This window comes from Tetrao urogallus, assembly GCF_951394365.1.
Source record: "Tetrao urogallus genome assembly, chromosome: 1".
Lineage (NCBI taxonomy): Eukaryota > Metazoa > Chordata > Aves > Galliformes > Phasianidae > Tetrao > Tetrao urogallus.
Genome location: NC_136813.1, coordinates 135593851 through 135609712, shown reverse-complemented (window position 1 = coordinate 135609712; position 15862 = coordinate 135593851). Strand labels below are relative to the sequence as shown.

Sequence of the window (15862 nt, the reverse complement as noted above, 5' to 3'; positions counted from 1 at the left end):
ATTGGCACTATGTAGAAAATATCACGTGTATTTTATTATCATAAGCCACGGGAAAGTTTAAAGCTGTGCCTTTCAGGCTCTGTCACTAATAACATTTTAAACTGTTGTGTTTTCCAGTGGGTAAATAAGAGGGTAAAGTAAACTCCCTGAAATTATTTAAAGAACATGACCTTCTTTGTGGTAGATACTAACACTGAGCTGGATTTAATGTTATTTCAAACAAAGCAGGAATGTGATACTGTAGTCAGCCTTTCGGCCAATGGAGCAGCAGGAGGCCAGAATAATGAGGTCGAGATTTATAACTCCAGCATTCCATAATTCAGAGGCCATTCAGTTATAAAAATAATTATACCTCAAAATGAAGTGTTGTTACTTCCCTGATAATCAGTAGCTTATTTTGAGCCAAACTTCAAGCAGGAAGCGTGTCCTTAGCTTTTCAAGGGTTTTCAAATGGCTTTCATAATTCATTTTCAAGTTGCACTCAGGTTACCACAAAGCACAGAAATGTGAGCAGAAAGCAGAACATTTAGTGTCTTCTTTTGAGTCTGGAGGAGGCAGACAGCATATGCAGCAGTGCCTGAGCCATTGTAGAATAGCAGAAAGCATCAGCAGAGAGCATCTGGCATTTCCCTCTCTTGGACTGAGCAGTTTGTAGTGGCTTCAGCTTTGTCTTCCTAGGTGCCAGCAGCCAGAAGAATGCTCTCGGAAGCAGCAGAGTGCAGTATGTTTCTTCTTTGTCCCTTCACATCTCCTCTGCTGAACACTGCAGGAGCAACAGGAGGCACATGGGTAGCAGAGGCACTGCACTGAGACTGTGTTTTTAGCTGGGTGGGGAAACTATTCACTGCTAGTAGAACCCAAGCATCTCCACATGTGCATGAGAAAACATTTGACAGAGAATTAGAAAGATTGGATAGAACTCTTCAGAAGACATGCTCTTTCCCATCCTTTCTACATGTTTTTTTCTGCAGGTAACAGAAAACAAATATCAGTAGTAACAGGTCTACTGTCCTCATGAGAATGTGAGACAGAATGGCAAAAGAGCAAACTGAGGAAGGGTGCTCAGCCACTATGTGGACCCTCAGAGAAATGAAGGAAAGCAGAAAAGAGAAGCGCCTTTCCTATGAAGAGGGGAATTCGTTCAGCCTGGGGAAACTTCTGGGGAGATCTCATTGCGATCTTCCAGTACGTTAAAGGGAGCTTATAAACAAGATGGGAGAATGACTTCATATGTGGACTGACAGTGATAGGACAAGGGGGAGTGGTTTTAAACTAAAAGAGGGGTTAGATGTTAGGAAGAAATTCCTTACTCAGAGGGTGATGAGGCCCTGCCACAGGCTGCCCCATCCGTGGAGGTGTTCAAGGCCAGTCTGAATGTGGCCTTGGGCAGCTGATCCCTTACAGCCCAAACCATTCTGTGACTCTAAGAGCTCCCCACTGGCAGTAGAAGATTCAGTATTCGCACACTGCTCAGCTGGCAGTGACTACAGTCACTGGACACCTTGCGATGCATTACTTGTCTGCTCGCCTTGAGCTCAATCTGCAGGCTCAGCTTTCTTTCCCTTCCTTCTAGCAGCACATGGGGTGTCTGGCGAATTTGGTCCCGTGGCTGAAATCAATCATCTTCAAGTTGAGAAAGTTGGGTTTACTCTGCGGTTAGTTTACAAGCACAAAAATGAACGTAGGCAATAAAGAAACAGCTGTTTCCTGTTTTCCAGAAATGTTATAGCTTGTGTGTAGATGTTGCTAAAACTCTTAGAACTTATGTCTGTTGGTGGGTGATCAAGATTGACTTGGTTTAGGTAAATGTTAAAAGAAGACTCTTTTTGAAAGGAAGTTTTCACAAGTACTTTTCGTCTGGTAGTTTGACATAGCCAATGTCACAGATATTAAAAACACAGCTTAAAGTGGAATATTTGGGGGAAGAAAAAGTTCAGTTTGTTTGTTTAGAGATTACATCGAGATGAGGACTGGAATGGAGGCATGCCTTATCCATCTAAACACAACAGCTTGTTTTAATTTGTTATTTATTATTGTCTGGGAATGCACTAAAATTGAAGTTTTATTTAACAGTCTCATATTATTGTACAGCCCTACAGAAAAGAAGTAGTCATCCTTAACTTCGCTATTTTAAGGTTTATCTGGAAAAGTTTGTCAGAGAGGCACTAGAAAATATCTTCAAGTAAACTTCTTCTTACCAGTGTATTTCTTCCTCACAGAAACATGAGCTCTGCTGGCCCAGAAGGAAGGAAAAAGATGAGAGAGTGTGACGGTCTGATTGATTCTCTTGTGTATTATATTCAAGGAGCTATTGCAGACCACGAGCCTAATGACAAGGTATTCTTCAAGACACTTTTCCTATGGGAAATCACTGAGAGCAAGTTTTTGTTTCAAAACCAGTGTTCAGAAAGAGTTGTGATGTAGCTGCCAAATTTATACTTATTTCCAATGCTTTTAGAACTGCTACCAAATGTGAACGTTCAAAAAGAAGCTTTTGAAAGTGTTTTTTATCCTGCTGTCTAAAATAACAACATACCTTGGCTTTAGGAAAACAGTCTTAAGGATCTCTCACCACAGAGAACTAGAAACTTTTAAAGGTTCAGATATTACTTTTTTTTCTTGTCTAAGGGACCTAGCTAGCTAGAATCATAGAATCATAGAATCACCAAGGTTGGAAAAGACCTAAAAGATCATCCAGTCCAACCGTTCGCCTATTACCAATAGCTCCCACTAAACCATGTCCCTCAACACAACATCCAGCAAGTTTTAAAGAATCAATATCTGAGTACTTTCCTAAATAGGAAATGCTATATGTCTCTTAAGAAATGCGGAACCTAAATCTGCCTGGCAAAGTAATTAGAAGTTTACGTCACTTAGAATAGAATTAATTTTCCTACATTTTTTTGTACATTAAGCATTCAGCCTATGCCAGTAACTGCAAGGATGTGGACAATTCCAAAAGACAGGTTTTCTCCTTCTCTTCCTCCCAGTGCTGACTGCAGATGAACATTGCTTAGACTAGATGTTTGTCTTTTAGCTGGGTGAAGTTAGGTGAGAAGACCAGCAGCCACTTACGAGGTTAACCATAGCCTGTGAGGCACTTCTGATGTGCCTGCTATAACTTGTGCTGTGTAGTGGTAATTACTGTGTATTTGTAGCTCTTTCCTGGGATTAGTTACTTGATCTTCTCCATCTCCTTGCATTCAGAGCCAGTAGCTCCAGGGAGAATCCAGCACATAACACTTGTGTCAAGAGCTCCCTGCTGCATTTTGTCCTAAAACCATTCATCCCCTTTTTTACTTTCAAAAAGTGAAGAACTGGTAATGAAACTATTTGCCACTGAACTCATCATTCGGAAATTGTCAACCTGACCTCAGTCATGCTTAATATCACAGAATCGTAGAATCGTAGAATCATAGAATCATAGAATGGCCTGTGTTGAAAAGGACCTCAAAGATCGCCTAGTTTCAACCACTAAGCCATGCACAGGGTCGCCAACCGCTAGACCAGACTGCCCCGAGCCACCTCCAGAAAGGCACATCTAATTTTCTTCTTTTTTTTTTTAATGGCATTCTACCACACACAAAAAACATGTGCTGTATCCTTTGGAAAGATACAAAGCTTTCCTTTTGCTGACACTGACTAGGTGTGTATGTGTTCATCACTGCTCTTAAGCTTCTGTGCATTCCTTGGCACTCTTCTGGTCTGAACCAAACAGCACGTGCCCAAACAAATCCCAGGTACATTCGGGAATTATACTGTCCAAGGATCATTTCCAACAGATACGCACCGTGCTCTGAATGCAAGCCTTGTGTGCCAGTTGGCCTGAGTGCTTAGGAACATCTCAGGACATGTTTAATTTCTCAGTGTAAAAGCAGTCTTGTGGCATGAAAACTGGCTCTTCTTTAAACCATTATAAACTCTGCAGTTAATTGTTTAAGATCCAAAAATGAAGTTCCTTGTCTATACATGTCCCTTCAACACATGCCATTGCTTCCAAATTCTCTATTCTTTTGTTATTTTAGGCCACAGAAAACTGTGTGTGCATTCTTCACAATCTTTCCTACCAACTAGAGGTAGAACTTCCTGAAAACTATGCCCAGAGCATCTATGTACAAAGAAGAAATATTTCTACCAATGATAGAACACCAGGCTGTTTTGGAACACGGAGCAGAAAAGTGAAAGAGGTAAAGCACATGCTTTGTTACATCTCATTTCCTTAATCAGTTGTAGCAACTTCTGGAGAATATAAGGCTGTGATCTAATTAGGTTGCTTCTCTGTTGGTGACGCATCTGGTAATGTGACACTCACTCTCAAAATGTAAAGTTATTGATAGCCTTTTCTGACATCCATTATCTTATTAGATGTCTGATGGAACAAATGACAAAACAATTCAGTTTCATTAGTTGAGAAATAGTGCCTCTCAGCTTCATTACCTGATGGGCCTAACTGGTGTCTGCACCACGTTCAGCAATTGTGCAAGTGTCCTACTGATGACTGGATACTGTGGCAGTTTCACAAATGGAATTAGCACACGGTGATTTGCCTCCTCTGTGGCTTGCTGGCTTTCAGACTTCTTATTTTGATGCTGTGTGGTTCAGATCCAAATATTCTGGCAACTGGAATTGCTAGAGAGAAAAACAGGTACCAGGGATAGGGAAAGGGAAATAAAAGGATTTGTGCTTCTCCCCCATCCATGATTTTTCCTGGAGTCTACTCTTTCTCCTGTTCCATCCAGAGTGAAGCTTTAGCATACTATTTCTCCTTCAGCTCAGCCCCCAATGTCAATAGCTAAAGATGGAAAGCATCTTCCCCTTCACCTATCTCCCATTTTCAGATGGAATGGTCAGTACAGTTAAATACTGGAATTTTACAGGTTGCCTTTACTGTTCACAACTTGATACTTGCTGAGGAGCTTAAAACTGGAAGGAGTGTGAACATGGATCTTGTAGTCATCAGTAGCATAATTTCAATTCATGCAATAAAATCAGACCTGTTCTTAGACTATGAATGTTAGGAAAAATGTAATTATTGCAAATTAAACATACTTTAATCAGTCATCAAACAGATCCATATTCCTATGATAAGAAGACTGTAGTGCTGTGAATGTGAGTGCTCTTGGCTATGTGTTATCAAATACCAGGATCATCTCTCCTAGAGAATACATCCCTGTTTCTCCACATCATATTACTTCAGATTCATTCCCCAAATCATCAAAGATAAGAAATGTTCTCACACATGAGCCGATTGGTAAAAATTCTTGTTCCATCATGACCTTCCAGTTGCCATGTTTCAACTTATGTGATTGATAATAGATCTTGGGATACTATATACCAGTACTTTTTAACCAATATCCTAACATGTGATAGTAAAAATGAAAGTATTCTTTACTTTCAAATGCAGTCCTTGATCTAGCTAACAAAAATGGTAATGAAAATAAGGAAATAAATATTTATCTTAGAAAAAGAACTTGAATCAGCTTTTAATTTATTTTAGACCCTTTGATTATTAAAATATCAGTGATAATAAAACAATAAATGTCTGTCTTAAAATAATATTCACTTTCATTCTCATGAAAATTCTCTGTAGTGAGCTATGCAGAATCATCTGTCATAGAGTTACAAAATTGCTTGTTTAGATTGTGATGCATTATGTCATTACTGATTGTAACAGCTGATCTGTTCACATGTTTAGAAGCAGCAGGATACACCGCTACCCGAGGAAAAGAGCAATCCCAGAGGTGTGGAATCACTCTGGCATTCCACACTGATTAGAATATATCTCTCCTTGATAGCAAAGAGTACCAGAAACTATACCCAGGAAGCATCCCTGGGAGCTCTTCAGAACCTCACAGCTGGTACTGGACCAGTAAGTCAGCTTTTTTCTTTTCCTTAAATAGTTCTTGATGTAAATGCATAGAATTTAGGGCTGCAGTTGCAACATGCTCACAGCATGGAGCTGATAACTACAGGCAAATCACTGGCTTCCAGACACAATCAATGATATCAAAGAACTTTGAGGAGAAAGTCATAACCAGCACCGCAGATATTTCCTGCTTGGCAGATAGGAGGATCACTTCTTTTTACTTTGTGTCCACATCTGGAATTTGCTAATTCGTTGCACAGTGAGGATAAGTTGATGCTAAAAGAGTGGGGGAAAAAAGTGGATTTGTGGAACAAAATGAGTCCCATGGAGAGAGGAATTCTCTGGCACTGTTACACGTCCCTTTCATGGTTTAGAAATTGATGACCTATATTATGTTCTGAATGAGGAACTGCCCAAACAGCATGTGGGAAATAGTAGGCTTGAATTTCTTTTATATCACCTTCCTCTTCTGTTTCAACTCCTACCTAGCTCCAGATCTAAACTGCCTTAAATGCAAAGAGCCTACTGCTGTTGTGTCTGAGGCTATATATTCACGGTAATGACACATTCTTGCCAAATGCCTTTATAACAGATGCCGTTTTCAGTGGCCCAGACTGTTGTTCGGAAGGCAAATGGCCTTCCAAGTATTCGAACTATGCTGCATGTAAGCCACCCAGCAGTAAAGAAGACAGCAGTCTCGCTGCTCAGGAACTTGTCTCGCAACACCTCCCTACAAAATGACATAGGTGAGCAAAGACTAATGTTGTCTCCTGGGCTTTCTTTCTCAGCTTTCCTTACTTCAACCTTTCCTTCTTTAAAAAAAAAAAAATTTACAAAAAAACTGGTACGTGAATTTTAACAGTAATTTAGGTTGATTGATTTATTATATGGGATTGAAAATAAAGGTTTTGTCTAAAAATGACTCTAACCTCAAGGTTTTTCAACGCTGTGTATTCCTCATCAGATACTTCCGGTGATGTTACATTCAAAGTAGTAAAATATGCATAGATTTGAACAAAGGTTTTCTTCCACTTAAAATAGGGTAAAGGTAAGAAAATGCAGAGTTCTGTGCTGCCACAACTATGTAATAGAACATCTCTAGTCATTCTAGTAAAGATCTTCTTGTAGACATTCTTCTTTCTTCTTGTAGACATAAAACTTTGCAAGCTACTGCTTCCACAGTTTCTCTGCATAACTTTTTTGAGAAGTTAGAAGATTCTACAGAGAAAACAACCAATTATTTCTGGAGGGTATTATTTATAAAATGTTATAATTATTTTCACATCAGAAGCCATTTCTTTTCCAAGCATTTTCATTTCTACTTAATTTATATTTGAATATTCTTCCTACTGATAGGATAAAGTGAATTCACATCATTCATTGTCTTTTTCTGTATTCCTGCTGAAGAGAGAAGAGGAAACGACAGGCATAGAGCTGATTTATGGAATGAATTAGCATCCAGAATTCTGCAGAACAGTCTTCTGGTCACTGATTAATCCTTAGAGAGCATTCCTTATTAATGAAAATATAACAATATGTTGTTAGACTCATTTCAAGAGGATAATGCATAGGATGTTAAAAATTACAAGTGTTGTATCCTCCAGAAACATAGGAATTAGCCCGAGAGGAAGAGGTCAGTTTTTTCTTAAGGAAAAACAATCTATAAAAGAACGTGGAAAAGGCAGAATAGCATGAAGCTCTGGAGAAAGGTGCTTAAACTTCACTGTTGTTTATTGCTTTACCCACAGTAATGAAAATGGGGGGAATTTCAGATGAACCTTTCCTCAGTGAGAAGGAGTTCTTTTTGACTGATGTGTGGATTCAAGTCAAACTCTCCAATCATTTTGGCCAAAGGAAAGGAAGGACATAATTTTCCTAGATAAAAGCGATTGTTTTCAGCAAGCAAAATTAATGTTTGATTTCAAATTGAGATAAGTTTCATATAAAACATATCTGGAAATAAAATGATTTTCAGACTTCCTGAAAACCTCCTTACTTGATTTACCAACAGAAAAAAAAATGGACTATCATGTTGGATATAATTGCTTTGTCTGATATTTATCATAGCAGGTGGCTTATTCAGTTTTAAAGAAGTCTTTATCTTAAATGTATGTAATTTAATCTCACTGCAAACTAACTTTGTCACAACCTAGTGGAAAGAACAGAAGTCAGAGCGAGGAAAACATTCTCAGTACAAGAGGCATGCTGAGTGTAGAGGGCCAGTGTGGCCTCACACTGGATAATTCCTTCCCCAAATGCTTGCAGCTAATTCCCAGTGCTGCTTCTTACATCAGAAGCAGCTGCCTGCAGCCTGTTGCTGACTGCTGTAGTCTTTTCCATCAACTCTGAACATGGGCCACTCCATATGGCATAGTCCTCCACATTGTCCCAGTCCTCACAATATACATACAACATACACAATATATATGGCTGGTAGAGTCATATACAGTGTGGTCAAAATAATGAAGTGTTCTTTGAGTAGGAGGAGACTTCCAAGTATGATATTCTTCTTAAATATAAATAACTTAGGTTCAATGTGTGCATCCTCCTATAGCCTACAATTGTCAAATGCAACATTAAAATCAATGCCTTTCTCAGTTTGTGGTGTACTACTAAATCCATGTTTACCTACGGACACACACATTTCCTCAGGAGGTGGTAGCCTCCTGCTTTCACACACCTAAGGACTTCATTGCAGTACACTGAGTATTAACGTATTGTGCATAAGAAGCAAAACATACACTGTACAATTTCATGTGGATGCAATTACCTAACTGGGGGAATATAATGCAGCTATGAAATCATTACTCTTTTCGGGGAGCACACAGCACTGTGATAGATAGTAATGGGAGGACTAATGTCTCATAGAAGTCCTAGGTAAGTAGTAATGTAGTAATGTTACTAACAGACAGTAAGTAACGGAGTTTTCTGTCTTCCAACTTCTAGCTAGAGAAGTTTTGCCAGATTTGGTCTCGATACTTCCTGACTACGTCCCAGGGTCTGATATTGCTTGTGAAACCACAGCTTCAGTCTGCTACACCTTATACAATTTGACACAGAGCAGTTCTCACAATGCACGGCTTCTCCTAAATTCTGGTGGCCTGCCAAAGATCATTGCCATCAGCATGAACGACAGGTAAGATGGTTGAGAAGCCTTCCCCTCTCCTCCCTCCTTTCCTTCAGGAAAAAAAAAAAGAAAAAAAAGTAAGATAATGCAACCTTTTCCACTTGGGAGGAAAATACTGCATCTTAAGGTACAGGACAGATTGAAAGTGATGGCAATACGAACAGAATTACATATATTAGAAAACAGAGAAAAATCTCTTGTAAAATCTGTTCCATCCACAAAGGAATGTGCTGTGTTCCAGTTCTTTAAATATCATCTCCAAAGATGAAGGCACATTATCTATATTCTAATATACATAGTGCCAGGCTATCAGATTGTATCTCTCCCCAAAACAGTTCGTTTATTTCCTGTCCTTTGTAACACAGCTCGGATAACTTTTAAACTTCAGCACGGGAATACATTTTGTAGAAAAGATAGAGCTGTGTGTAAAAATTATGTATAGAGTTTCATTATAGGTATAAGTCCTGAATTTTCTTTAATAATTCTTTAATATTTAATCACATGCAACCAACATTTAATCAAAATAGAATAATGATTTAAGAATAGGAGTAATTCTGTTTGCCTTCTTCTCTTTTTACATAAAGAAAGAAGAAATTCATTTCAGTAAAGAAGGCCTAATTTTGTCTAACTAATGAGACATTTTAACTGCTGGGAAGATCATTCAGAATTATTCTGAGGTGCAATTTCTCAACTGAATTTGAATACTATGATGTGCTGCAAGTTCTATAGAGTACTTAATTTCTCTCTAATTTTGATGAATAAATGAAGTGGAAATGTATGTTTCATTTTCTTTAGTAATCAGGACAGCGTGAGATTGCTAGAATACCTAAAGAGCAAGAAAGCATCATTTGGAAGGACAGAGACAGAAAAATCTATGAGGTTATAATATCTTAAGTCTCTACATACACTGTGTTTAAGAAGTGGGAATTTAACCGTATTTTATCATTCTTTTTACAAAATTTCAGTAACATGTTCAGCAAAGCTAGTAAGGCTGCTTCAGTCCTCCTCTACTTCTTGTGGTCACATACTGATCTCCACAATGCTTACAAAAAGGTAAGACCTGTCTTATAGCAAAGGCATTTAATTTGTCATTTCAGTTGTAGATCCCTCTCATTTGTTCCCTGGGGCCCTTAGCACTTCTGCAGTGTTTCCTGATAAGATTTCAAGGGGTGACTGAATTTGGCACTTATCTTGCTTGTGTGTAGCAGGGCCAGCAGGTCAGGGGAGATATTTCTCCCTTTCTACTCTGCTTTGAAGGGACCCCACCTGCAATATTGCATTCAGTTCTGGGGCCCTCAGCTTACAAGGGACGTGGACCCATTGAATCAGGCCCAGAGATGAACAACAAGAATGATGAGAGTCTTGGAGAACCTCTCCTATGAATATGTGCTGAGAGAGTAGGGGCTGTTCAGCTTGAGAAGAGATCGCTTTGCAGCCGTCCAGTACCTAAAGAGAGCCTACAGGGAATCTGGAAGAGACGCTGTTGGGAAGAGTAGTAATTGTACAAGGGATAACACTTTTAAATTAAAAGAGGATATATTTAGATTAGATATTAGGGAGAAGTTCTTCACTCAGAGGGTGGTGAGGCACCAGAATGTGTTGCCAGAGAACACGCTCATCCCTGGAGGTGTTCAAGGCCAGGTTGGATGGGGCCCTGGGCAACCTGATCTAACAGTAGGTATCCCTTGCCTATGGCAGGGGTTGGGAGTTGGATGATTTTTAAGATCTGTTCCAACCCAAACCATTCTATGATTCTGTGATAATGCTGCACAAGCAATGAATGCTCTTCAATTTGCTTACCAGTGTTTGTATTCTCTCCCTTTCTGGTTTTGTATGCACTAGCAAACTTTGTGAAGAATAGTGTTGCTTCCTGCTAGAGCAGTCAGATAGTGAGAAATGATGCTTAGTAGATACATACCCACCACTGACCAAACCAGTCTGACACAGAGGGCATAAGTTGCCAGAAAAAGCAAAGGAAGGGCAGAACAGCTTCTTATTTTAAACCCAGTCTTATTCTCCTTGTTCTCTGTGCCGTCTGTAAGCCCACGTGTCAGTTACATTCAAACAGAAAGGTACAGCCAGGGGAAGGTGTGGCAAACATATACTGTCATAGTCAAAATCAAACAAAAAATGACCAGCGTGAGTCAGCCAAAACCAGCAAAACAGCTTGTTTCTTTCCTTTTGAGGCTCTGTACCTCCTTTTTCCAAGCACAGCTGGGTTGACTTCAACTTGTCTCCAGCCTGTATTTCAAACTGTTTTCATTCCTTATTTACCTGCAGCACAGGGTATCTGTCACCTAGAATTCCCAATAACCTAAAACTATGCTATTTTCAAGCTCTTGCTTTTAGCATATGTATGTTAGCCAGTTTGCTTCTTAACAGAGGAACAATGAAACTGAAGTCTCCTGGATTCAAAAAAAAGAATAAGAAAAAAAGCACAACAGTAAGAACTGTAGATTTTTTGTTTGAAATTTGATCAAGAAAATTACTTAGCTTATTATCTCTTTACAGTCTTTCATCATACTCAGCAGTATGTTGCCTTACAAACAAGAAGACTGTATTCAAGAATAACGGTGCTTGAATCATGCAGTAATTCATGATGGCAGGAATTTTCTGAAGCCTTTGTTATTTTGGATGTAGATAAAAGACATATCTGTCCAATCTTATTTTTAAAAAATGCTGATTACTTGCTGTTTCCCTGTAAATCAGTACCCAAAGAGATACCAAGTGTAGCACTGAAAGCTGCAAGCCACCTAATGTCTAGATGTTTTTGAAAAGTCAATCTAATAAGCAACAGAAATTACTTGATCAAGTGAGATTGATACAATTATGAGGCATTATGGCATTGTCCTATACTCTTCATTTGTATAGGGTTAATCTCAACTGACATTAGTCATCTAAGAGTTATGAGTCTGTAGAGCTGGAGCCAGAGGAATAGGCAGCAGAAAGAGTTAAGAAACTCCTGGCAGTGATTCATAGTATCATAGGGCTATTCCAGATTGGAGGAGACTTAAAAAGATCACTGAGTATAACTCCTGACTCCACAAGGACCACCCAAAATCCAAACCCTATGTCTGATAGTGTTGTCCAAATGCTTCCTGAATTCTGGCAGCCTGTTCCATGCCCACTGACCTCTGGTGCAGAACCTTTTCCTAATCCCCAACCTGACCTTACCCTGACACAGCTCCATGCTATTCCCTCAGCTCCTGCCACTGTCACCAGAAAGAAGAGATCAGTGTTTGCCCCTCCACTCCTCTCACAAGGAATGTGTAGAATACCCCCTCGCTCATCTTAGACTGAACTTAGTTACTCTTGGGAGATATCTCTTCAGTCTCTGTTGACTGCAGAAGACTCTACCTAGACCCTTGCTATGGCTCAATACCTATCTTTTAGGCAGGTGAACCCTTGCAGTGTCGACACTGAAGATAATGAATTATTCTTTCTTTTATTCCAAAGGCTGATTTTAAGAAGACAGATTTTGTCAATACCCGGACCACAAAAGCCTATAACTCACTTAGAGATTGAATCAGATCATACCATCACAGAAGACATATATTGATTAGTGTAACTGTTCTCATGTGGCTGGTATTCCTGTGAATCGAGAAGTATCTTGGAAAAAAAGAGGCTGATTTGTAGACTTGAATGACTTGTGATAGCTGTCCTGTGTTTTTAATTTTCACCACATTGTTGTCACCATAGATCAGTATATGAATAACCAAAAATGGATTCCTTGGGACATTTGAGGTGACATTTCATCTAGGTTTACCACTACTCGGAGTTTCAGAAGACTACCTTTAGTCTAGCAGACATTTATACACAGAGGTTTAAAATGCTGATTGGCATCAAATACTTTTCAGAATGTTTTATACAGGTTGTTTTCAACAGAGGGTAAGCATCAATTGCACTGCTCAGGACATAGTAATTTTTCACCCTTTTGTTTTTTCACATATGCTAAACAAGAATCTCCAGACCCTGTGAGTATGCACAAGAAGCTGTTTCACTACCTGCATTATAAAAGCACTAAGGGAGTTAAAATGAGTATTTTTATATTACTTGTATTCATGTGCTCACTGGTTCTTAAGCCTCTTTCTTTCGAGATCTCATTAGCAACAGCAATAAAATTGATTTTACATAGATCTGGTTATGCCTGGCTCTCATCATGCTCCTTTATCTGGCTGTTGGAATTGATAACTGTGTCCGAAAAGGGTTTTATCTAGATACGGTATGTCATACACTCTGGGCTGATCCGTCACTCTTTGCTAATTGCTGGTGATTCAGTGATTATTTCAAGAAAATCACATTTTCAAAACAATCCTGTTGATTAAATGTTGTAAAAGGAGTGGAGTCTTGTCTTTATTTTTGAAGAGAAAGATACATGAAATTAGGAACACTGCTGCTTAAGGAATGCATCTGATCCTGCTTCATACTCTCCCTGTTAAAATCATCATCCTCCCTACAGCAAATACCTGCAGTGTGATAACAGAAGGATTATGTCTGCACATGTGGGAATAGGTAACAGGAGACAAATTCCTAAGCACATGAAGACTGTTCCTATGATATGATCCTAGGAGATGAAAAGGAAGCATTAAAACTCTTTTCTATACAATATTCATCTCAACAAACTAGCATTTAGATTGTCCAGATAAACCAATTGGAAATAAATACATAAATACATACAGCCGTGTGGTTTGGATTCCGAGTTGACATGATCTGCCATTATTCTACAAACCAGAGGAGCTAAGCTATGTTGATGGCACCCACAACTGGCATATGCATTCGCAAGCCCTCCTGCAAGAATGGAATCTGTGTGGTGTCCCCCACCACAAACTGCTGGCTCAGGAGCTTTTGCAGCTGTTCCAACCCAGAAAGGGATGTGCAATCCTTTAAGACCTCACAGAGGAGAGGTCCACTCATTTCAACACTTCTGCTCAAAGGTTTAATCCCTACCAGAAACTCAGAACCAGCAGATTGTGACGTTGCATTGTGTCCAAATATATTTCTGGATATTGGAGCTAAATTATGCTTGGAGATGCACATAGTTCTTGCAGAGTTGCCAGGAAGTCACACACATGCATTCAGAACAAAACAGCCTGGAAGTTAAACAACCAACCCTGTTTTTCCAGCAGAGGTCATTTTCACAGGTCTGTTGGTCCTTCACGTTTGCTTTGAGTAACTCAAATCAAATGCGTTCCTGTAGGAGGTTTTAAAAATACTATTGTCTTTTAAGAGATCATTTCCAAAATACTCCAAAAGTCCAAAAACAACACAGGGGAAGGGAACTTACAGCACATCATGTGGGGGACAATGTTTTTATAAGTTTTTCAAATATGACAGAAAATGGGCAATTAAAGTCTAACTTTTTCTTCCAACTTGTTAACCCAAGTAATGCTGCATGTACCATGAATGAATAAACACCTGGAAGACTGGATAAATCTACTTTCACTGCCCCAAAAGTAGTGGTAGTGAAAACTGATACACAAAGAGCAAACATGAAGACAGAGTGGCACTGAAATGAAGAACTGCAGTCTGAAAATCAGGGAGGAGACTTTTAGAAATAATCAAGAACTGGTTTTATTCTGTGAAAGTCACACAGTAATAAAACAACAATGCTGTGCATTTGTAGAAGTTCTGCTTAGACTAACTTTTAGTGGGAGGTAATTAAGAACGAGGGTAATTACAAACTTCCGGGACTGTTTCTGTTGATAGTGTCTCTTTAAAATCACAGCAGCATTCAGAAGTCACAAAGAGGGATGTGAGGCCTGGCAGCAGCTGAAAGCTGTGAACAGGGATGAGGAACAGTGACACACCTTATGACAACTGATCTCCTGCTTGTAGACAACCAAAAACATTTCAGCAGGATGCCAGAGAAGGCAATGAATGTAAGAGAAATAATAAAGTGTACACTAACAGAAATATCTGTCGTTGGTCTTCATTGTTACTAGTGAAACAAATTGCTGGAATGCAGCATCCTCTTACCTTTTTTCTGATGTCATAATTTCTAAATATTAGGGCCTTCTCCCTCACTTGCCAAGTAGAACCGGTCTATGTAAAATACTGTAGTGCACTGTGCATGAACATAGCATTATATTACTTGCTCGTTTTTATGTTTTTTTCTTTTGTGCAGGAACATGCCACATATTAGGAAAGCTAACTCTCCCTTCTGGACCATGCAGATAAGATAAACTGGCACCATTATGAGCCATGATAAAAGAATCCCAGGCTCTTATTAAAGCTGAGGAATTGTAACTCAGGCTTCCAGTTTGCTTGTTTGGGCTTAAGCTGGCCTTAAATTTTCCTGTCTTTAGCATTCAGGACCAAAACACCCAACATTATCACTCTATAGCTCTCTTTGGAAGGGTTCTTAAGATAAGTAAATGAGCAGACACCATGTGAATCACACAAAAGCTATGGAAGTTTCAACTCCAGCAGCTGTCCTTCATTTCTTTTTTACTTTTACTGCTGCTAATTAAGATCTCTGTTGACATCCTTGACTCAACCCCAGATGCAGTTCATGGGCAAGATATCAACCTTAAGGCCTGCTATAAGCAAAACATCTGGAAGTCATGCCAGAAATCAGACTGCAGAAAAGGCAAGTTTGTACTCAGCATCACAGTGCATCAAGGACAAGTACTCGAAGAATCAGACATTCATATATAATCATGAGCATACAGTTTAGATCTATATGTAGACCAGAGGTGTGCCATTCTCTGCAATCATACTTCAGATATTTCAGCAGATTTTCTTATGATAAGCAAATAAATCCATTTTATCTTAATTCACAAATTCTGAGCTAAATATATTTTATCATTCACAAGCAGAGGTATCATCAGCTCAGGATCAGAAGTCAGAGTTTGGTTATACCCTTTCTT

General features: G+C 39.1%; 1 protein-coding gene across 1 annotated transcript in view; it reads left to right on the top strand.

Moving 5' to 3' along the window:
• The window catches only part of PKP2 (plakophilin 2), a gene marked incomplete at both ends in the record, with an annotated part of 41421 nt that extends 28903 nt beyond the window's left edge, over positions 1 to 12518 (top strand). The window contains 7 exons of the mRNA XM_079544134.1: positions 2220 to 2337; positions 4026 to 4187; positions 5696 to 5869; positions 6459 to 6612; positions 8813 to 9002; positions 9959 to 10046; positions 12450 to 12518. Of these exons, the coding sequence (XP_079400260.1) occupies positions 2220 to 2337; positions 4026 to 4187; positions 5696 to 5869; positions 6459 to 6612; positions 8813 to 9002; positions 9959 to 10046; positions 12450 to 12518 (955 nt within the window). The remainder of the gene's footprint in view (positions 1 to 2219; positions 2338 to 4025; positions 4188 to 5695; positions 5870 to 6458; positions 6613 to 8812; positions 9003 to 9958; positions 10047 to 12449) is intronic.
• Positions 12519 to 15862: the final 3344 nt, after the last annotated feature.